The sequence below is a fragment of the Pelodiscus sinensis genome, chromosome 5, assembly GCF_052426305.1.
Source record: "Pelodiscus sinensis isolate ZL-2025 chromosome 5, ASM5242630v1, whole genome shotgun sequence".
Taxonomy (NCBI): Eukaryota; Metazoa; Chordata; order Testudines; family Trionychidae; genus Pelodiscus; species Pelodiscus sinensis.
In genome coordinates, this window is record NC_143056.1 from 7,213,596 (window position 1) to 7,236,580 (window position 22,985).

The window sequence follows — 22,985 nt, forward strand, 5'->3', positions numbered from 1 at the left end:
TCCCCCCCACACCCCGACCGCGGCGCAAGCCCAAAAAGGCAGCGACGGTCGAACGCTACCCCCCTCCCCTCCCCTGCGGAGAGGGGCAACAGAGCAAGGGGACAAAGAGTAGAGGGACGGCTCAAGAGCCCCGGTCGGGCCCCCGGCCGGGGGCCGCTCGGGACGTTACAGGTCCGGGTCCGCTGAACCCCCTCGGCCCTACTTGGGGCGAGGGGTGATCGCACCCGGGGCCGGACTGGCCCGCGAACCCCCGGGGGCGGGACAACTGGGCATTTGGAAGGCGGTGGGTTCGCGGAGCCCCACCCCAGCCCGCCGGCTCAGTCCGGGGGGATTCGGGGGTGCGAGGCTCGCACCCTTAAAACCCGCCACACTGGTGGAGAATGTGGGCATCGAGGTAGTTCCCTCCCCATAGACGAACGTGAACAGGCCAACCGGCCGACAGAGCCCGCGTGGGGCGAAGAAGGAACGGGCGACCCGATGGAGCCTCGACCGTTCCTCGAATGGTTCAGTGAGAACCAGCAGCAGCAACGCCAGGCCCAGCAAGAACAACAGGCCCAACTAGTCCAACAGCTGACCACGCAGTTCCAGGAACATCAGAGGCTGCTGATCCAAGAATTAGCAGCCCAACAGGAGCGGTGGCGGCAGACAGTGGAGAGGCGATGGGGAACTCCGGCCGGAGCCCCGGGGACATCGGGCGAAGGACCCAACTTGCCCCTGCGCCTGACGAAGTTGGGACCTCAGGACGACCCAGAAGCATTCTTAACGACTTTTGAAAGGGTGGCGACGGCCGCTCGGTGGCCGCCGGACCAATGGGCGACGCTGTTGGCCCCCTACTTAAGCGGGCCCGCCCAACTCGCCTACCGCAGCTTGGCCGTAGCGGACGCCTTGAACTATCCGAAGGTCCGCGAGGCGATTCTAGATCAGGTGGGGCACTCCCCCGAGACTTGCAGGCAGAAGTTTCGGCAGGAGGTGTTTAGAGGTGGCGACCGGCCTCGGGCGGTAGCCCAGCGACTAAAAGAATGGGCCAACCGGTGGCTAGAGCCCGAGCACAAGACGGGCAGCCAGGTCTCAGAAATGGTGGTGATGGAGCAATTCATCCACATTTTACCGAGGGACGGACAAAGGTGGGTCCGCCGGAACCAGCCCGCAACGCTCAATGAGGCCGTCACGCTGATGGAAGCCCATCTCCTCGCGGAGAGGGAAGAGGGCGGCGCCGGACGGGCCAACCCGCCCACCCCGAAGGTAGGGGGGTCCCGGCCCCAGGGGAAGCCTCCAGGGGGAGAACCCTCATCAGGGGGGCGCAGGGGACGCGATACCCCCCCCCGGTTGGCCCCGGTCTGGCCCCGGCCCCCACCCGAGAGAACAGATGCGGAGCGGCGACCCGAAGGGGGGCCACGGGAGGTCCGTCCAGGAGGAAGAGGGCCCTGCTTCCAGTGCGGGCAGGAGGGGCATTTTAAGCGGGAATGTCCCCTAATGGACTGCACCCTAAGCCAGGGGACGGCGGCCGAGCCCCGAGGGGACGGGGGAACCAGAGGGGGTCCCTTGGTCCATCGAGTGTGGCTCGAGGGCCGCCCCGTTCAGGCATTGGTGGATTCGGGCTCCACCGTCACACTCGTGAGGGCTGACCTCGTCCCCCCTGGACACCCAGAAGGCGAGCCCGTGTGGATGAGGTGCGTCCACGGGGACGTGAAGGCGTACCCCACGGTCCAACTCCGCCTGACCGGGGGGGGACAGGACCGGGTTTGGCCGATAGGGAAGGCCAAAACCTTGCCGTACCCCGTCCTCATCGGCCGCGACTGGCCCGGGTTCGAGCTGTTCCTAAAAGGACAGGACCCTCCGGCGGAGGAAGGAGGCCGAGAGGGGGCGGCTGGCGACTTGACGCCGGCAGCAGCCGAGAAGGAGAGAGCGATCTGCCTGGAGCTCGAGACAGCGCCGGACTTCCTGACCGAGCAACGGATGGACCCCACCCTCCAACATGCCTGGGACCAAGCGGGCACCCCCGACGAGCAAAGGCAGGGCGAAGAGAGGGCACCGCAGGGACCACAGTTCCAGGTATGGGGTGACCGCCTATACCGGGTCACGAGGGAGGCCGCAGGGGGGGTACGGAAACAACTCGTGGTCCCCACCCGCTTCCGTCGGGAAGTCCTGGAATTGGGGCACGCCGTCCCATGGGCCGGGCATCTCGGCCGGGAGAAAACCTTAGACCGGGTCCTGCAGCGGTTTTTCTGGCCCGGCATTTTCAGGGCTGTGCGAGACTTTTGTGACTCCTGCCCGGAATGCCAGAGGACGGCCCCAGCCAGAGTACCAAAAGCCCCCCTTGTCCCCATGCCAATAGTGGCGGTACCGTTTGAACGGATTGCCATGGACCTGGTAGGGCCACTGGAACCCTCGGGGCGGGGGCACCGTTACATTATGGTAGTTGTCGATTACGCCACCCGGTACCCCGAGGCGATCCCGTTAAGAAACACAAAAGCCCCGACGTTAGCGCGGGAACTGCTCCGGATCTTCTCTAGGGTAGGGCTACCCCAGGCCATCCTTACGGACCAGGGCCCGAATGTAACCTCCAGGGTCATTAAGGAGTTGTGCAAGATGTTAAAAATCCACCGGCTGCGGACCTCAGTCTACCACCCCCAAACCGATGGATTAGTTGAGCGGTTCAACAAAACGCTCAAGGAAATGCTACGCCGATTCGTGCTGGAAGACCCCCGGGGGTGGGATTTGATGTTACCTAGCCTGATGTTTGCAGTGCGGGAGGTCCCGCAAGCCTCCACGGGTTTCTCCCCCTTTGAGCTGCTGTACGGCCGCCGGTGCCGCGGGATTCTGGACCTCCTGAAGGAAGGATGGGAGAACCAAGCTTCTACCGGACGAGGGACAGTGCAGTACATTACGCAGCTCCGGGAGAAGCTGAGCCGGCTGGGGGAGTACGCCCGACGGAACCTGGAAGACGCCCAACATCGCCAAGCCAGGTACTACGACGCTAACGCGCGACGTCGGGAGTTCCAACCGGGGGACCGGGTTATGCTACTCTTACCCACAAAAGAGTCGAAGCTCCTGGCGCAATGGCAAGGCCCCTTTGAGGTTATCAAGAAAGTGGGGGAGGTCGATTACGAGATCAGACTGTCGGGCCGACGCCAGGGGACCCAACTCTTTCACGTTAATCTATTGAAGAAATGGGTACCCCGGGACACCCTACTGATCGCACCCCCGTCCGAGGAGGAGGACCTAGGACCATGGGGAGGAGCCGAGACGGGGCCCGTAGAGGCTAGTCTGAACCCCGAACTGACTCCTGCCCAGCAGGGGCAACTGCGGAGCCTCCTCCACCAGTACCAGGAGACGCTCACGTCGCGCCCGGGCCGAACCATGATGGGGGTCCATCAGATCGTCACAGAGGTAGGCCGAACCGTGCGGGAACCTCTGCGCCCTCTCCCCCGAAAGGCGTGGGACACCGTAAGGCGGGAAATTCAGTTGATGCGGCAATGGGGGGTTATAGAGGAATCGGTGAGCGAGTGGCGCAGTCCCATCGTATTAGTCCCCAAGGCGGACGGCTCCACACGCTTCTGCATAGACTTCCGGAAGGTCAACGCTATATCCCGGTTCGACGCGTACCCCATGCCAAGGGTGGACGAACTGTTAGAACGGCTGGGACAAGCGGTCTACATATCAACACTGGACTTGTCTAAGGGATATTGGCAAATTCCGTTAGACCCCCAGGCCCAAGAGAAGACCGCCTTTTCGACTCCGTTCGGCTTGTTCCAGTTCCGGACGATGCCGTTCGGACTCCACGGGGCAGCGGCGACCTTCCAAAGAGTGATGGACCGGGTGTTGGCCCCCTACGCCGAGTTCACCGCCGCCTACATCGACGATATCGTCATCTATAGTCGGACATGGGAAGAGCACCTGGGACATTTACGAACGGTATTGTCAGCCTTACAGAAGGCCGGCCTCACTGCCAACCCAAAAAAATGCCGCTTCGCGCAGCATGAGGTTTCTTACCTGGGGTACACGGTGGGGAGGGGGAGGCTAAAACCTATCTTCAGCAAAGTGCAGGCACTGAGGGAATACCCCATCCCGGCGACCAAGAAACAGGTCCGCCAGTTCTTGGGACTCGCGGGGTATTACAGAAAGTTCGTACCTCAGTTCGCGTCGGTGGCGACCCCCCTAACTGAACTGATACGAAATTCAGAGCCCACCAAAGTACGTTGGAACCCGCAGGCGGAGCGGGCTTTTTATACGCTAAAAGAAAAACTAGCCGCCGCCCCCGTGTTAAGGCAGCCAGACTTTGATGAACCCTTCATTCTCTATACAGATGCCTCCGAGGTGGGACTTGGCGCCGTACTGACGCAGGAGGGACCAGATGGGGACCACCCCATCTTATACCTTAGCCGCAAGTTGCTGCCCCGGGAGCGAGCTTACGCAACCATTGAGAAGGAGGCATTGGCGGTAAAATGGGCGGTGGACTCCTTGCGATACTATTTGTGGGGGAATAAATTCAAATTGGTGACGGACCACGCTCCACTGGTCTGGCTTAACTCCATGAAAGAGACCAATGCGCGGATTATGCGGTGGTACCTGGCCCTGCAGCCCTATTGCTTTGAAATAGTGCACCGACCCGGGGCCACCCACCTTAACGCAGACTTCTTTTCCCGGATAGGAGGACCCCCCCCGGACGGCGACCCTTCCAAAGGGGGGAGGTGTGTGACGGACCCGGCAGGGTCCGCACTAGGGGCGGGGGAGGCCCCCCCGCTCCGACAGGAAGCGGCGGCCAAGGACGGCCAGAAGCCGCTCGGCGTGGCGCCGCCGGCCCCGCAGCGGCTAAAGGCGGGGGCGGGCGCGCGCCGGAGGGGACGGGGGAAGCACCGGGGGCCCGGGAGACGTCCGGCGCGGGCGCCCCGGTTCGCGCCCCGGGCAGGAGCCGCAGGCACGCTCCGGCCGGAGCCGCGCGGGGATCCGCCGGAGGGGGCGGGGCTGACGGCTCCGACGTCACCCGGCTGCGCCCATAACAAGGGCACCGGGACGCCCAAGACAGGGGAAGCGAGCGGGCAGCCACCCTGGCTTCCCGGCACCCCAAGCACCCGGCCTTCCGGGCGACCAAGGGAGACGACCCCGGCAGCTGGAGGCTCGCTTTGGGACGAACCCGGCGGCTACGACGGGGTAAGTGACCCGACTCTGCCCCGGCCCAGTGGGCCGGAGCATCGGGGGTGGAAGGAGTCCGAGGCGGGGCCGTTTTGGCGCCCGTGGGCAGGCGAGTTTCGGGCGGCTGCCCCGCCTGCCGTGAGGGGAGCGCCTTAAAGCACCCATCTCACTTAGGGCCTCGGGCTGGGACCCGGTGGTGAGGGCGGGCCCGGGTCCCCCACTCCCCCCCACACCCCGACCGCGGCGCAAGCCCAAAAAGGCAGCGACGGTCGAACGCTACCCCCCTCCCCTCCCCTGCGGAGAGGGGCAACAGAGCAAGGGGACAAAGAGTAGAGGGACGGCTCAAGAGCCCCGGTCGGGCCCCCGGCCGGGGGCCGCTCGGGACGTTACAGGTCCGGGTCCGCTGAACCCCCTCGGCCCTACTTGGGGCGAGGGGTGATCGCACCCGGGGCCGGACTGGCCCGCGAACCCCCGGGGGCGGGACAACTGGGCATTTGGAAGGCGGTGGGTTCGCGGAGCCCCACCCCAGCCCGCCGGCTCAGTCCGGGGGGATTCGGGGGTGCGAGGCTCGCACCCTTAAAACCCGCCACAATGCGGAATAGCTATTTAGCGGTACCTCCGGTATCCCAAAATAGTGCTGCAGTGTAGACTACAGCCGATGAATCCTACCATAAACAATCAATACAGTTGTGATCATAGACCGATTCAGTTTTTCAAGGCCAACATTTCAGAGTGGGTGCCTGTGTTTGAAAGTGCGGGTACAGACCCATAATGGAGCATGTCAAATTAATAGCCACCTGGATAAAAGGGAAACTTTGCAGCTATGGCCTTTTTTGCTGCTTGCGTCCCATTCTAATGCATGCTTTTTCATGCTCCACTCAGGTGTATGTTAAGAATTTTGTCCCACAAATATGTGCAGATTTGCTGGAAGGTATCTCGTATGCTTAAACTGTGTTCGAGTTGGCACAGAAAACCTGAACCTTTTGGGAGCAGCATCTTGCAGCAATTCCGTTTTGCCAAAGGCAAATGTCGCTGGTTCGGAAGCGTGAAATATCAGTAGCTGAACTTCACATTTGGTAATGCCTCCTCCTCGCTCAAGAGCTTCCACCGAGCCCCTGTCATATTCTGAATAGATAACCATGTACAGCCGGTGACTTTGCTAATGCTTGTTACCGTAGCAACCACAACCCTCCACTGGAAGGATTCAACATGGCACAAAGATGATGTGGCAAATCCCTCTTTACAATTGTAAATAAATAGTGTAGCATCTATTATTGCGGGCTCTTTGCTGTCTAGCGGGAGTGTGAATTTTTGGTAAGATCAAACTGGGGGGAAAAGGTGTTGATGGAACATCAAAACCTGCCTGTAATCAAGTGGCGATAAAAATAGACTTGCAGACGGCATCGGTTTTCTCCAAGTCTGCGCTAAGAGATTTGTGATAGCTGTTAAATGCCCTGAAGGGAGAAGCTGTTTGGTTGGAGGTGGGGGGGGGGGGGGGGGGACTAGAAGGCTGGATTGCCTTGAAGACATGCAAATGAAAACTCTCTTAGCAGCAAAAGAAATCAACACCACGTTTGATATAGCTGATGTGTAAATGCCTTTTTATTGTGTGGAAGTAGTTTCTGATTTGGACACCTGGCACATCAAAGATGCTACAGCAAAAATGTACATCCCCTCTAAAGCTGAAGAATAAAACTGATGCCTGCAAGTTACCATTTGATAGGGTGATCTTCTTCACTGTGTCCAGCCTCCCAGCTGGCCCCCCGTGTCCTCTTTGGGTACGTCTATACAGCATGGCCAAAGTTGAATTAAGCTATGCAACTTCAGCTACCTCAATTGTGTAGCTTAATTCAGCTTGTGGAGCTGTCTGCACAGTAGGCAGTTGAAGGAAGAACGGTCTTCCTTCAACTTCACTTACTGAGGTTTGAAACAAAAGGAAGCTTTTCTTCACGCAGCACACAGTCAACCTGTGGAACTCCTTGCCAGAGGATATTGCAAAGGCTAGGACTTTAACAGGGTTCAAGAAAGAGCTAGATAGCCATTGATGGACCTAACCTCCATGAATCGATTAGCCAGGATGGGTAGGAACAGTGTCCTTAGCCTCTGTCTGGAAATGGATGACAGGAGAGGGATCACGTGAGGATTCCCTGTTCTGTTCACTCCCTCTGGGGCACCTGGCATTGGCCACTGTGGGCAGACAGGACACTGGGCTGGGTGGACCTTTGGTCTGACCCAGTCTGGCCATTCTTGTGTTCCTCATGAAATGAGGGTTACCAGGAATCGGAGTAAGAAGTCCTCCAGCTCGACATTATTTCGAAATAAAAGCTTGTCATGTAGACGCGCACTGTGTTATTTTGGAATAATGTCAGTTATTCAGAAATAACGCTGCTGTGTAGACGTACCCTTATCGACATCATCTGGCTCCTAAAACACACAAACCAGGCTTCAAAATTGATTATACGTGCAAAAACCTGTCTGCTCCCAGTAGCAGTGGAGGTGGAGGTGAAGGGATAGTGGCCCTGCAGTAGATGTTTCAGGTCCTAGGAGTCTGCCTACTCAGCTGGCAGTCAGATCAGGTGGAGGGAAGCTCATGGGTGGGATTAAGAGCTAGGAGACAGGTGGTCTTGCAGGATTAAATAACCATCGAAACAACCCGCCTGCAAGGATGGACAGTGCTTTGTTCTTAAGTTTAGGCTAACTTGGGAAGTCTCCAGGGAGTGGATGAGAGTTTGGGACACCAGACCTGTGTCGGTACGGAGCTGAGAGGCTGTCCAGCCCATTTCTGAGTCCAGGAGAGGACTTTCCACATGCAGAGCGGACCACGGACTTGTCACCCTACCGCAGACGTTTAACACAGTCATTGCGTGCCTTCATCTGGGCGGGGATGGTGAATCGGGGCTTTCTTGTGCAAAACCGCATCTAGATTGGCACGGACGTTTTTCCACAAAATGTGCTTTTGCGCAAAAGCGTCCGTGCCAATCTAGACGCTCTTTTCCGCAAATGCTTTAACAGAAAAACTTTTCTGTTAAAAGCATTTGTGGAAAATCATGCCAGTCTAGACATAGCGCATGTGAGGTCTGCATTCAGAAAATAGAGAGCCCTTGCTGTAAAAATCCCGCTTCTTTGCCCTCCAAGTAATAGTCTGCTTTGCACTTGGAATAGAGTCGCACCCTTCTAATCACTGGGTACAGAGGGTAAATGCAAATACTCCATCCTAGGAAGGAAAACAATGGAAGGTTCCCATCACTGCAGCGTTGGCAATCCAGGGAGGGTGACAGTTCAACTCGTGTTACGTTTCCTGTTAATGCTGTGGTTCTCAACTGGTGGTCCATGGCGACTTTTTCGGTGGTCCACAGGAACATTGTCCAAGGTGCCACTGTTAGACTGCTTTACGCCGTGTTCACAAGCGCGTGGCGCGTCATCCATAGTGTCGAAGGCAATAATTTGGTTCAATTTCCATATGTAGATGCCATGCTCGGGGGAGAAGGAAGCCATTCAAACCAAAATGTTCATTGTCTGCTCTCTTTTATCATGTCTCAAAAAGGAGGTGGTCCCCGAACATTTTTTATTGGCCTGGTGGTCCGTGGACTGAAACGAGTTGAGAACCACTGCCTTAAGGGAGGCTATGATTGCAAAGCCGTGAATAAGGACAGTGCTGTGATGAGTGGGTTGTCTAGTTAAAAAGCCCCTCAATGGGTAGCGAGTACAGTGGAGGAGCCCATGGGAACTTGAGGCAACTTGTTCATCCTCCATTCATCAAAATTAGATGCTTTCATTCAGTGCTGCCCATGCAGTCCCGGCGCTCTGACGTGGAGAAGCGCTTGGCCAGTCATTTCAGACAGCATTGCTCACTCAACACTTATCCAATGTGTGGATTTATTTTCAGGTGTCCAAAGCAGCAGCGGACTTGATGGCGTATTGCGAAGCCCACGCCAAGGAAGACCCTCTACTGACCCCGGTTCCAGCTTCAGAAAACCCCTTTAGAGAGAAGAAGTTCTTCTGTGCAATTCTGTAAGCCCCCCACGAGTCTGGCACGCACTCGGGCCACTCCGAACACTGATGTAGCGTTTTTAGCAATGTGGACCACTTTCTAGTCCACAGAATTAAAATAATAATAATAATAATAATTGAAAAGGCCTGGAAGCTCCAGAGATGTGCATGTTTAAATCGACTGGTCACCTTTTGGGGGAATAAGATAATCTACATCGTGAGGCTGAAGATCTGAGGTCTGCAGAGTTGCCGAGAGAGAGAAAAATGTCATGATTCCATTTGTGTCGCGTTTCTGCTCACAACCCTCCCCCCACCCCCCAATAAACACACACCCTTGTTTGGCTGTTTCCTATTTACAAAAAGACCCTTGTGCTGAGCAAGGTAAAGGCTGAAGTTGTGTCTAACCTTACTGGAATGATTAGCATTGGAGTTTTCCAAATAATACCCTTATTTAAGTTGAATTGTCAAATATCACCCTTACAGCCTAGATTACGATTCTGTTAATGGCCAGTCTTGTGCTTCTTTTGTTTTGGTTTTGCATTAGAGTAGCTCAGACATGGATGGGATTGCTCACCAAGATAACAAATTAAATGGTTTAGCAAGGGCTTGGTCAATGATACTTCACATCTGCAGTACAAACACTGTCTGTGTGTTTCTAGCAACCTATTACCACGATTTCTAACACTTGTGTATGGTAGCTTCAATTCTGCAAGTAAATCAGGTGTTGTGATTGGTGCTTCATATTTTTGTGACGATTTTTTAAGTAATAGCGCATGGAAAATGTCCCTACCTTCAATCCATTTAGAAACTTCTGTTCTTTGAAGCCACATGTTGGTGGAAGAAGCTGTAGAGAGAAAACAAAGGATGTTCTGACAGCAAAGAGAAACTCCTCTAATGCCTTAGATGTGCCTGAAATACCTCTCCTAGGGTTGCCAGCTATGCCGAAGCCTATTCCTGAAATCAGAACAGTTTGTACTGGGACTTTAGATTCAAACAGATCCTTGGAAGTCCTGGGGAAAAACTAGTAAGAAATACAGTATACATTTATTTTGATCAAGTTTTCTCTGGTCTTCCCCTACACTTGTGCCTCTTCTCTTTACCCCTATTTCTCAACATTCATGTCAATCGATATTTACTTTTTTCATAGCAGCATGTCTGCTCTGAACCATGTCCCTTAAGCAGTGTGACTGAACCGGCTGCCCAGCTGCTGAGCCAAGCACAGCATCATTCAGAAGGGGCCTCGGGCCGCAAGCTTATACTAGCCCCCTCTTCCGCTTCCCCCTCCCCACTCCTCTGCTTTCACTGTGTGGCCCTCGGTGGGGATCTTTTCCCAGATCTCTTGGCCCTTCACCCAATGTTTATAAAATTCCCTGTGCCACTGAATCTGTGCGCTGTTTTCAATCTCCCCTTTCCCAACCGATTCTTCAGAAAATGCTTTTCATAACAGAAGGGCCGGAGCTCTCTCGACCCAAACAATGGCATCAGGCAGAGGGCTTGTGATTATAATAGTGAGAGGACTCCTTACCGAAGAACAAAGGGTGATGGATCAACCACTGACGTGTTGGCAACAATGGGGGGACTCCTATTATCTAGGCACTAACTATCCAGCCCTTTGAGCTCCTGCCACGTATTGCTCGCTGCTTTCGCATCCCGTCGTGAAACAAAACAGGTGGGAAGAAAATAGGGTGAGGCTTTAAATAGAGCAGCAAACCAGCAGGGGTATATGGAAACAACATGCATCTAACAGCTTAAGGTGGAAGCTTGCACCTCACTCGTGCTGTGAATGTTAAGGGTTTGGCATGTCTCCGTTAAAGCCTCCTGGGTGGATAAGGCAATCAGAAAGATGTAGAGGTGGTTCCCTATCCAATCACCTGAGCCCTGCTGATCAGAGCAAAGCCAAACCTCTGGTGTCCTGATAGGAAAGTCCAAGGCCATGTGAAACTGATGAATTTGTTTCATCGGCTTCAGGAAACTTGCCAGAACCAGATGGAGAGAGGGCAGAGAAACCCACAGGCTACAAAGGTATCCATCTGAACACTATAAAAACCTACTATGTCAGGTGGAGGCTAAGAACATCTGAAATTGACCCATAAGGAGCTTTTAGATCTGGGTTACAGGATCAGGTGCAGTATGTGATACAAAACAGGAAAGGCAAAGCCTATCTTGAGGAGATGGAGTGCTGTTAAAATGTCGTTATGGCCTTTGTGGGACTGTTGTGATAAGCAGCATTAAGGAAGGAGATGTCCATAAGGTTATCCGCTGCTGGCAGGAGGGTGAATGCAGCTTTCATGCTCTTCCGAACCCCTAGAACGCTCTCACTTTTTGGATCAAAAACCCAGCCGATATAATTTGGGATCATTCCGGGATCCATATGACGACCCTGTTAATATGAAGTTCCAAATCAGGTGTGGCTTCAAATTTTTGTATTTAAAAGGACAACTGAGTCTAAAGGTATCTGTCAGAAAATCTTTATCACCCATAACAAAGTGGAAAACATTTTCGACTAACTTTTTGTACTCTTGCATCCTTGTGTATAGGCAGAATGTTTTTCTGTAGAGAAAACCACTTATTGTAACAGTGGGTTCTCTCTTACTCTGTGATTCTTGGCATCTGGGAACATGTATACAATACAGCCAGTAGTTAAATGGTGTACAACTTGCCTTGCTAGCTTTCAAATACAAGATCCCGTATTTCAACCTTTATACTGTAGGTTTTAGTAGCTTAGATTTCTTTAGAAACATTTGGCCAATGAGTAACTCTACAGCTGTTTTCACTTGTATTGGTAAAAACTGTGTAAATATATTGCAACTGTTCTTTTTTTAATAACATCTACTAAAACTGACAATGAAGCATAATCCCTGAACAGAACTCAAATCCTGTCATGAAGTTTTGTCATAACTTTTTAATGACTTAGGTATTTTACAACTAAAATTCTTTTTAAAAGTTGCATGAAAAGAATATAAGGAGATTTTTTTTTTTAATTAAACCAAAACTTTAATTGAAGATTTTTTTTTTTTTTTTTTTTTTACTATTTTGGATTTTTTAAAAAAAAACAATTTGCAATTAGGGACACAACCAGAAAATCTCACTCTAGTATTTATATTTACATAAACCTGCCTAGCATAGTAGAAATTTCCCCCATAAACTAAAATTAATATTTCAATATTGAAAATATATTCTGTATATTCAACATGGTATGAAATTTTGATCTACTGAAGGTTTCTTCAATAAAAATATCTTGAGTATTGGCATGTGATTCCCCCCCCTCCCCACACACACACACACACACACACACACACACACACACACACACAAACTTTGTTCATGGCAATAGTGAGTTGCCACGTGTACATTATATCAGCCAGAGAGAGGTGGATGCATCTTCCGACACAAGAAGTGATTTTTTTTTTTCAGGGAGAGGGTCAGTGTAAATGTCAGTGGACTTGTTTTGTTTTTGTTTGTTTTTTAAACAGGGAAACTTGAAGTTGTGATGTAGTGCACAAGCTCATTCCATGTGATCAATGTACTTGTATGAAATAAAATTTTGGATGCATTTCAAATCTTGTCTGAGTTTTAAAGTAGCAGTCGGCTTTAGCGGTTGGTTTTCTTCTTTTTTGGCAAGTTAACTCTCCTGCTTCTAATGACAGGACCAAAGGTGCAGGATAGGTTGTTGGTTCAGGGAGCCTTCCAAACCTAACACAGTCAACCACAGATCTCTCCGTCGTCTTAAACGCGGCCGCTGCTTTGAATAGCAGCTTTTGTGGTGATGTGAAAGGCAAAGAGGCCTTAAAGAACCTCTGCTTTCCCAGGACCCTCCCTGAGACCTTCTCTGCTTTATGGAAATTTCCGCTGATGTAGTTATGTTGCTGCTACACTATGCCACTCAAAGGCAGCACGGCTACGTCTAGACTGGCATGATTTTCCGCAAATGCTTTTAACAGAAAAGTTTTTCCTTTAAAAGCATTTGCGGAAAAGAGTGTCTAGATTGGCACGGATGCTTTTCCGCAAAAGCACTTTGTGCGGAAAAGCGTCCGTGCCAATCTAGACGCAGTTTTGCGCAAGAAAGCCCCAATCACCATTTTCGCCATCGGGGCTTTTTTGCGCAAAACAATACCACGTTGTCTACACTGGCCCTCTTGTGCAAAAGCATTTGCACAAGAGGGCTTTTGCCCGAACGGGAGCAGCATAGCATTTCCGCAAGAACACTGACACTCTTACATGAGATCGTCAGTGTTCTTGCGGAAATTTAAGCGGCTAATGTAGACACCTGGCAAGTTTTTCCGCAAAAGCAGCTGCTTTTGCGGAAAAACTTGCCAGTCTAGACACCACCCACGTGTGGTGGTTGATGAAAAGATTTGATGTTAAATAAGAACAGATTCACGGAGAGAGGTGGCTGCAGTTTGAATGTCAGTCTCCACCTTCTACGTTCATAGAAAACCTAACCGCTTTAAGTGCTTTCCTGCTATTCCTTTCCCACCCCCCAATGTCGATCTGCTGCCCCAGAGTTTATGCTTGATACAGTTTATTTTGGGGTATTGCCAGTTGATGCTGCACTAATGTAAACCCATCTTTTTGCCAGTGCCGCACGTCTGTAGGGGTGTGACTGCACGAATGTAAGTACACCAGTGCGAATCACCAGTACACGGCACAGTGAGTTGTAAATGTCGAGAACCTCCCTCCTACAGAGCATGGCGATTCTATTCCTCTGTAGGGAAGCTGACGGTTCAGACTACGGAAGGGAAGGCCTGTCATCATCCTCGTTTTTCCCCAACCCCACCAAAAGTAAAATCGAAGTCCGGCAGGAGAAACAGCAGCTGCTGCATCCTAGAAGTGAGAGGGTCATCCTAGCACCTGCCTCTGGAAGAAGCCAATGAGGGTTGTCTAGGGCTTTGGAAACTCGGGATGTGGGTAAGGACTGAGAGGAGGGTAGAATCCGTCTTCCCCGGTCCCAAATTCCTGAGCCTGGCATAAGTAAAAGGGCCGGGAAGCTGAGGGTCCAAGCTCACCTCCCCATTTCAGGCGGATGCTTTTGTTTTCCAGAAAAAGACGGAGATCCTGTCTAATGGGTGCAGGAAGAGACTCCCTCTTCCCAGCTGCTGGCTGGGAGCTGTGGGAAACACCAGCTCAGTTTCACTCCCCTACGTTCACTTACATGGGTCCAGGCCCCTGTGGGAAGAGCCAGATTCTGCTCTTTTTCACTAATAAACTGCCTCCCCCCTTCCATGCGTGCCTACATCCACCCTGGGTGTGCACCCTCCTTTCTCCTGGGGAAGCTGGTGCACTTGGTTTTTCACACCCTCTTCTCCCAAGGGCTTCACCGCTTCCCCTGTGGATAACAGAAGGGCGTTGGCTCCCAGGCCAAAGGAAATGTCTTGAGCCACCTTGGCCACTCAGCAGGAGGGAAGGAAAGCCCCTCTTCATGCCGCCCTCTCTCCCCCCACCATCTTCCCCCCATTGCAATAATCTCCCAGTGTACATAAGAACGGCTGTGCTGGGTCAGACCAAAGGTCCATCTAGCCCAGTAGCCTGTCTGCCGACAGTGGCCAGCACCAGGTGCCCCAGAGGGGGTGGGCTGAAGACAATGATCAAGCGATTTGTCTCCTGCCATCCCTCTCCAGCCTCTGACAAACAGAGGCCAAGGACACCATTTTATCCCCTGGCTAATAGCCTTTGATGGACCTAACCTCCATGAAATTATCTAGCTTCTCTTCAAACTCTGTTATCTAGACAGTGTAAACTCCTGGTACTGTCTTTGGGCCCTGTGCAGTGCACAGCCTGCTGGCACTTCACTAATATCCTCTCTGTTTAACAAGAGGAATTAAATCAACGTATCTTGGAGGGGTCTGAATTTTCCCCCTCCCCCTGCCTGGTTCTCTGTTGAAGCGCTAACTAAATTAAATGCTTGCTCTGCAGATCAGTAATGGCCCAGGATAGTTTCACCTCTTGGTCATAGGTTTAAATGCAGGACGGTGCAACAGCAACCAACAGTCTTTACAGTACAGATGATGTATGTGAAATTTAGTAAGTCTCAGCTCGGGTTCCTTGGGGATCAGCCTATATAGCCCAATAGCCTGTCTTCTGGCCATGCCAGATGCTTCAGAGGGAATGCATGGAACAGGGCAAATATCAAGTGATTTCTCCCCCTGTCATCCAATCTCAGCTTCCAGCAATCAGAGGGTTAGAGACACCCCGAGCACTGGGTTGTGTCGCTGACCATCATGGCTCACCACCACCTGTCCTCCATGGACGCATCTAGTCCTTTTGTGCACCCTGTTATGCTTTTGTCCCTCGCAGCATCCCCTGGCAACAAGTTCCACAGGTCAGCTGTATTGTGTCAAGAAAATGCTTCCTTTTGTTGGTTTTAACCCTGCTGCCTAAATTAATTTCATTGGGTAACCCTTGGTGCTTGCGTTACGTAAAGGGGGAGAGAATAACTTTCTTTCTACACACCATTCAGGATTTTAGCACCCACAATCAAATCCCTTGTTTAGTCATCTCCTTTCTAAGCTAAGCAGCCCCAGCCTTTTTAATTTCTCCTCATACAGAAGCTGTTAATCATTTTGGTTGCTCTTCTCTGCACCTTTTCAAAAGATTATATATATATCTTTCATGGGGCAAACGGACTTGCATGCAGTGTTCAAGGTGTGGGCATGCCATGGATTTATATAATGGCATTAGGATATTCACTGTTTTATTATCTATCCCTTTCCTAGTGATTTGTGATAGAAATGTAGCAGTGTTAGTCTGGGCTAGCTGAAACAAAAAACAGGACTATGTAGCACTTTAAAGACTACAGGATCACAAAGAAAAAACAGTTTCTTGCCATTTCAACCAGAAAGGGCATTGTCTCAACAACTTGATTACCTGCTGTGACGGTGCGTTGGGGGTCCCCTGTCTCCTGCACCCCGAAATGGCACAGACAGACTCCACCAGCCAGTGGAATTGAGGGTGGTTTATTGCTCCTCCAGGATACAGCATAGCACAGATGTAATCTGGTTACAGGAACTGGGGCTAAGAGGCCTCAGTGCTCCCCTTGAGATAGGGGAGTCCCAGCCCCCCTCCCCAGCTCCTTCTCCCCTGCTTTCCAGACAGGAACTAACTCTACCTCTCCCAGCCCTGCCCCCCAGCCAGGGCAGCATTCCATCTCCCTTTGTTTCTCCCCATGAGGATAGGCTGGTTCAACCGGTATGGTACCTTCGCATAATAAGGTTTTCCCTGATGGGTCTTGCTCCAGACAGCAGAGGTCACCACAGCCCAGCAAGTACCACCACTACGTCACACCTGCATCCTGCTTCAAAGACATTTTTTAACACCAGACTTGAAAGAGAATCCTCTGAACTATCATTCATGCTTAAATTTGACACTTTACACCTAGGTCTTAACAAAGACACTGATTACCTTACCCATTACAAAGATAGCTTCCCCAATTATCACCTTTAATATCATTAGCTCATAGACATTTACCTCCCCCACTCATCCCCCTTCTGTTCTGAAATTTGATTTGTCCTTTTCATACGTGTTCATTTTTTTGATTGTGTATACATGGTCATGCCAATTTTCTTCCACTATTTGATCTGAGGAAGTGGGTCTGGCCCACGAAAGTTCATCATCTAATAAACCATCTTGTTAGTCTTTAAAGTGCTACATAGTCTAGCAATTTGTGTTCCCTTTCTAGACTGCTGCTGCACATTGAGAGGATGTTTTCAGGGAACTATTCGGGGGTCTGTAATTGGGTTTTATATAAGGCACTTTAAAAATCTATGGCATTCATTAAAGAAGGATACCCTTTCAGTGGGTGCTTCGAACCTTCCTAGAGAGCTACAGTAGGGATATAATACTCTTTCAAATTCTATGCCAGTTCCAAAAACCTCTAGAAAAGCAATCGGGGTAAAAAAGACTCCAGAATTGCTGCTGCATTTAATAATGAGACATGAATTTTCACTAGTTTATTGAATACATTTATTAGAAATGACTTGGTGAATGATTTTATGAAGAATGCTTACGAGTGATCCAGGGAGGTCTTCGGCTGCAGTTTGTAGCTACCGTTTGAAATACAAGGTGGGTACATTTATTTTGATGGGATGTGCAATATAGTTCAGTTTCCTGAGTGGATGAGCGCTAAGAATGGGGTTCCAGCTTCAAAATGGCTTGTTTACAAAGTGCACTGGAACCATTCCGAGAACTCCGCCACTGGCATTTGGGACTCCTGCTAACAGAGCGGCATGGAAGGCAATCACAGCCGTAATATTTATGCCATCATGTAAAATGCACAGTAGGATCGGTTATCTTCAGTAGTCATCAGGCAGCAAATAGAGGCATTGCCGAAAAACCACAAGGACCAATTCTGAACATCATGCTCTCTGGAGACTTCATTATGAGTCAGAAGCAATATGAGCGACACCATTTTTATAATACAATTGGGGCAAAGAGACGTTAATTCAGTTGGAGTCACGGTACGTTTACACTGGCCTGTATGCACTATTCAAGGGGAGTGTGCACCGTGGACTGATATAGCAACATTACGGTAGTCACTGCGTTATTATCTATTCCAATGGCCAAATAAGGCAATTTTTGCTCACAGTGAAAATTTGGAGCCACAAGTTGTCACAGCATTTTCATTTCCTGGTAGCTTAATACCTGACATCTAGCTTCCATGTGTCTTCATCTGCTCTGCTGGAAAAAATAGGGCCTCCCTGAAAAGTGGATGTTGAACTGCCTTAGGAAAACAAATGTAAAAGAAAAGACGGTCAAGGCTAAAGCTAAGAAAAGGAAAATTCTTATTCCAGATCCATGGGCCTTGAGAGTTTATTATAGAAACAAACCTGCAGTTGGTGTGAGTCTTAACAGAGATAAGCAATAGCCATAGTTCTCCTCAAAGTTAGGGACTGTGAGAGCAGGAAGCAGGTTGTAGCCATAACAGGAATGAGATGAAAAGAAAAAGGCGTGCAAAATCAGTCTGTGTGTGGCCCTTTTAAGACTTATTTTTTAAATTCCTGATTGGAATCGAATTTTCATCCCCATCCGCCTTCCTTTCGTTCTGGCCATAAAACGCCTTATTCCGCTGAAAGCAGTGTTTCAGTTCAGCTTTATGAATGGGTGTTTGCGTTTGCTCCTAACAGATGCAGAGAGTATCTAATTAAAATGCTATGGGAAATGTTAGACTACATGTATCATACTTCTCTTATAAATGCGCTGTAAAAGAATCATCATAGAGCGGTAGCCGTGTTAGTCTGATCTTGCTAAAACAAAAGGAAAAACTATGTAGCATTTTAAAGACTAACAAGATGGTTTAATAGGTGATGAGCTTTCGTGGGCCAGACCCACTTTGGTCTGGCCCACGAAAACACATCACCTATTAAACCATCTTGTTAGTTTTTAACGTGCTACATAGTTTTTCCTTTTGTAAAAGAATCAGGCATTGTTACATTTCTCATAGGCCCTCTGCTGGCCAGTTTGGACTTCTGCAGGCAAAATCTAACCATGCACCTAAAGCGCGCAGGTAAAGGAAACAATTCTTCCTCCTCTTCCCTGACACAGTAGCCTCATGGCCACCAACTAATCTACGACCTCCACTGTACACGGCCTAGCGGCAGCAGTACCCACCTGGAGTGAAGAATGCGGTAGCTTTTGAAATATGGACAACAACAAGTGGTCTATTCTTATTGGAACTCAAATTCAAAAGGCGATGAGAGCCAGAGATCCATGACTATAACTATCTTTTCTTATTTATCACCCCCTGCCCTGCCCAACCTGTCCTTAGTACTGTTCCTTATAACTAACTTACCCTGGAAGGGTCAAGTCTAAATAGCCAGTGACTTAACAAAAAAACCCGATGAATGAGTAGGGATGTTTAGCAAGCAACTTGTTCCACCCAGGACTTATTAAAATGTTTATAATGTATAAGTGCTTTGAGAGGAGAATTTGGGCATGTGTAACTCTCAGAAGAAAGTGTTTTCAAGGAGCATGTGTAGGCAGATCAGCTTGCGGGAGAGCTCTAAACTAGCAACTCTCAACCTTTCCAGCCCATGCCACCTTTTTCAGGGGTCTGATTTGTCAGCTCATTTAAAAACGACTTGCTTACAAATCAGACCTAAAAATACAAAAGTGTCACAGCCCGCTAGTACGGAAAAATTGCTGATGTGCTCAGGTTGACTATAGAAATAGAAAATCAATTGGAATATAAATATTGCACTGACATATTGGTGTATAGCAGTGGTCCCCAACCTTTCGGGGCTGCCGGGCACCCAGGAGGGGGGCCATTCATGCGCCGGGCACCTGGGGGCAGGGCCACACACATGCCCGGGGGTGGGGCTGCGCACATGCCCGGGGACAGGGCCACCCATACGCCACGTGCTGGCGCCACCCATGCGCCACACTCCCAGGGCTGGCACTGCTCCTGTGCCGCCCACCCAGGGGTGGGTCTGCCCATATGCCACATGCCCGGGGCCAGCACTGCTCCTGTGCCACCCACCCAGGGGCAGGGCCACCCATACACCGTGCGCCCGGAGCCGGAACAGCCCATGCACTGCATGCCCAGGGCTGCCACTGCTCCCTGGAGCTGACAGCACTCATATGCCACGTGCCACTGCTCCTGTGCTGTGTGCCCAGGGGCGGGGATGCCCATACGCCACACGCCCGGGGCCGGTACAGCCCATGCACCACGCGTCTGGGGGTGGGGCCACCCGTGTGCCATGCACCCGAGGCAGGGCCGGCTTTGATCACTCGGCGGGCACCATGGTGCCCGCGGGCACCGCACTGGGGATCACTGGCATATAGTATATACAGCAACACAAACAAGTCACTGTATGAAATTGTAGTTGATACTGACTTCGCTAGCACTTTTTATATAGTGTGTTGTAAAACCAGGCAAATATCTGAATGAGCTGATGTACCTCCTGGAAGATTTATGCTTTGTCCCGGGCTCCACGTCTCCTTGGTTGAGATCCCTGCTCTAAACCTATAGGAGCACAGGGAAGAAAGTAGGGAAGAGAGAATAAGGACACAAGGTGGGCAGTTAGACATGCAGTTTGGGCAGAGCAAAATGGCATCAGCCAAACTAAGAGAACAGAACTATAGGCAGGAGCTGTAAAGCAGGACCTGGAAGGCAAAGAGAAAGACCTTGATGGCAATGGATTTGGGGACATCAGGAAGGGAAGCTGAATATGAATCGGGAAGCTGGGCGAGATGTGTGCTGCAGCAGAATTTGAATGGTTCATGGAGAGATCAAGGATGAGAACCATGCGCCTGGGGTGGCCAGAGAGGAGGAGGTGATAGGGTTCAAGTTGAGAGACTCCGATGGCTTGAAGCGGGGTGTCATAGCAGGAGGAGGCAGGAGTCCTCTTTAAGATGAGCCTGGGAAGTTCTTTAACTAATTTCCCACCTTGTCAATTGCACATTAGAATTTTGCCTTCCACGCCCCACGGTTCCTGTGAGTCCTAAGCCACCACACATTAGAGTTCCCCTCCTTCTCATGCTTGAGTCCTTACACTCCACCACCACGCTGCTAATGGTGAGTACTAGGAGGCCACTCTAGAAAGGACCAAAGAAAGGCAATACGGAGCACAACAAGGCGTTTACCGGGCTGAGTGCATTTCTCTCTGTGCCTTTTCCTTCCCGCCTGATCAGTTCCTCCCTTGCTAAATTTGGGGCCATGCATGACGGCATGTAAGCTGTCTGCAGGCTTCTGGGTTGATCCATTCATGTGTTTTTCCTCTATGTTCTGTTTATTCTCTGACAAGGATAGTGTTATTTGTTGCTGATCATGCACCTAACTTCTGGTTTGGTTCTACTCTTCAGAGCTCATAAACATTCACATTACGTTCATATTGATTTTTTTGTAAGTGCCCGTTTAACTATTTCTAAACAGCTCTATTGTTTGTATTGTGGTTGTGTTTAGTGACTCCAGCCCCACCATACTGGGCATGGCAGAATCATGTCAAAAAGACACAGGCCCTCTGGTGGCTCACTACACCGTCAGCTGCTGTTGTCAGGACAGACATACTGGCTACACCTAACACTCTTGATATAATCTGCAACCAAAAGGTGACATGTAATATCGTTGGGAAACTCATCTCTCTAATGATTATTTTTGCATGATGCATGTATCGTAAACCCACAGCGAGCTTTATAGCTGGAAATAGGTGCCTACACTGTGTTTAAACCAGGCATGACAGGGGGAGTTGATAAACAGGTTTTCTCCAAAGATGCCAACATCTGAAACTAGTGTGGCCAAATTCAATGGGCTGTTCCTTTTTATTGGAGGTTGCAGTAAGAGATCATTTGCATTGTGAAAATCACCAGGGTGGAGAAGACGGCATGGTTGTCCACACCCATCAGGGGAAAAGAACTGTATCTGGGGATACATTTCAAAGAGTGACTGGACTACAAAGAGGGGGAGCGAACCCCTACATTAGCCTTCACCTGAGGAGACAAGGAAAACTCATACTTTGGACTCCATGGGGATCCTACCTAACAGCTGGTCAACCCCTGCTGGAAAAGGAAGATTGGTGAGGAAACTACCATGAACAAAGACAACAGCTTGTTAAGTTAGGGTATGTCTACACTACAAAGTTAGTTCGAACTAACGGATGTTAGTTCGAACTAACTTTCATAGGCGCTACACTAGCGCTCCGCTAGTTCAAATTTAATTCGAACTAACGGAGCGCTTAGTTCGAACTAGGTAAACCTCATTCCACGAGGATTAAGCCTAGTTTGAACTTACTAGTTCGAATTAAGGGCTGTGTAGCCCCTTAATTCGAACTAGTGGGAGGCTAGCCCTCCCCAGGTTTCCCTGGTGGCCAGTCTGGCCAACACCAGGGAAACTCGTATGCCCCCCTCCCGGCCCCGGACCCCTTAAAGGGGCACGGGCTGGCTACGGTGCCCGTGCCAGGTGCAAGCCTGCCAGCAACCAGACAGCAGACCCTGCACCTGGCACGGATCGGGCCACCCACCCGATGCCCCCCAGCCCTCCCCCTCTTCCCGGGACCAGGCTGGTGGCTCCCGGGAGCTTGCCCGAGACCACAAGAGGCAGGCACCCGCCTGGGCTAGTGCAGACATCGTGGACCTTGTCCACGATCTCCGCACTAGGCACAGGAAAGTGGCCATCTACGGCAGGAGAGCTGCCAGCCTGGCCACCCAGGAGCAGGTGTGCATGAAAATCAAGGGGGTCCACTGAGACCCCCGACCCTGAGCCCTGAGCTTACAATGGCTGTCCTGGGTCAGACCAAAGGTCCATCTAGCCCAGTAGCCTGTCTGCCGACAGCGGCCAACCCTAGGGACCATGGAGGGGATGGACCAAAGACAGTGACCAAGCCATTTGTCTCGTGCCATCCCTCTCCAGCCTTCCACAAACCTTGGCAGGGACACCACTCCTACCCCCTTGCTAATACCACTCCATGGACCCAACCTCCATCACTTGATCTCACTTCCCTTTAAACTCTGTTCTAGTTCTAGCCTTCACAGCCTCCTGAAGCAAGGAGTTCCACAGGTTGACTCTTAGCTTTGTGAAGAACAACTTTCTGTTACTAGTTTGAAGCCTGCTACCCATTCCTTTCCTTTGGTGTCCTCTAGTCCTTCTATTATGGGAACTAATGAAGAACTTTTCTGTATGCACCCTCTCCACCCAACTCCTGCTTTTATAGACCTCTACCCTATCCCCCCTCCGTCTCCTCTTTTCTAAGCTGAAAAGTCCCAGTCTCTTTAGCCTCTCTTCATATGGGACCTGTTCCAAACCTCTGATCATTTTAGTTGCCCTCCCCTCTCCCAGCCTCTCTCTTCCTCTCTCCCACCTGCTTTTCTCAGTCTACCCCAGTTTTGTTCAATAAAGACAGATTCCATTTTTGAACACAATTGTCCTTTATTTT

The 22,985-nt window shown here is 50.8% G+C and overlaps 2 protein-coding genes across 4 annotated transcripts in view; both read left to right on the forward strand.

The window, feature by feature from the left end:
* The window catches only part of GNG2 (G protein subunit gamma 2), a 109,466-nt gene extending 96,783 nt beyond the window's left edge, over positions 1-12,683 (forward strand). For all 3 annotated transcript variants that reach the window (XM_075926192.2, XM_075926194.2, XM_075926195.2), the window contains one exon: positions 9,020-12,683. In XM_075926192.2, the coding sequence (XP_075782307.1) occupies positions 9,020-9,148 (129 nt within the window). In that variant the 3' untranslated portion in view covers positions 9,149-12,683. The remainder of the gene's footprint in view (positions 1-9,019) is intronic.
* On the forward strand, positions 914-4,800 carry LOC149524285 (uncharacterized). The gene is made up of 2 exons (XM_089778278.1): positions 914-2,052; positions 4,307-4,800. The coding sequence occupies exons 1-2, from the start codon at positions 1,075-1,077 to the stop codon at positions 4,337-4,339; spliced, it is 1,011 nt and encodes a 336-aa protein (XP_089634404.1). The 5' UTR covers positions 914-1,074; the 3' UTR covers positions 4,340-4,800.
* Positions 12,684-22,985: the final 10,302 nt, after the last annotated feature.

Bases quoted from the DNA above. Each gene is read 5' to 3' on its own strand.
- LOC149524285 (XM_089778278.1), top strand. From the start codon at position 1,075: ATGGTGGTGATGGAGCAATTCATCCACATTTTACCGAGGGACGGACAA. The intron at 2,053-4,306 runs GTATGGGGTGAC...TTCTCTATACAG, and splicing joins CGCAGGGACCACAGTTCCAG to ATGCCTCCGAGGTGGGACTT.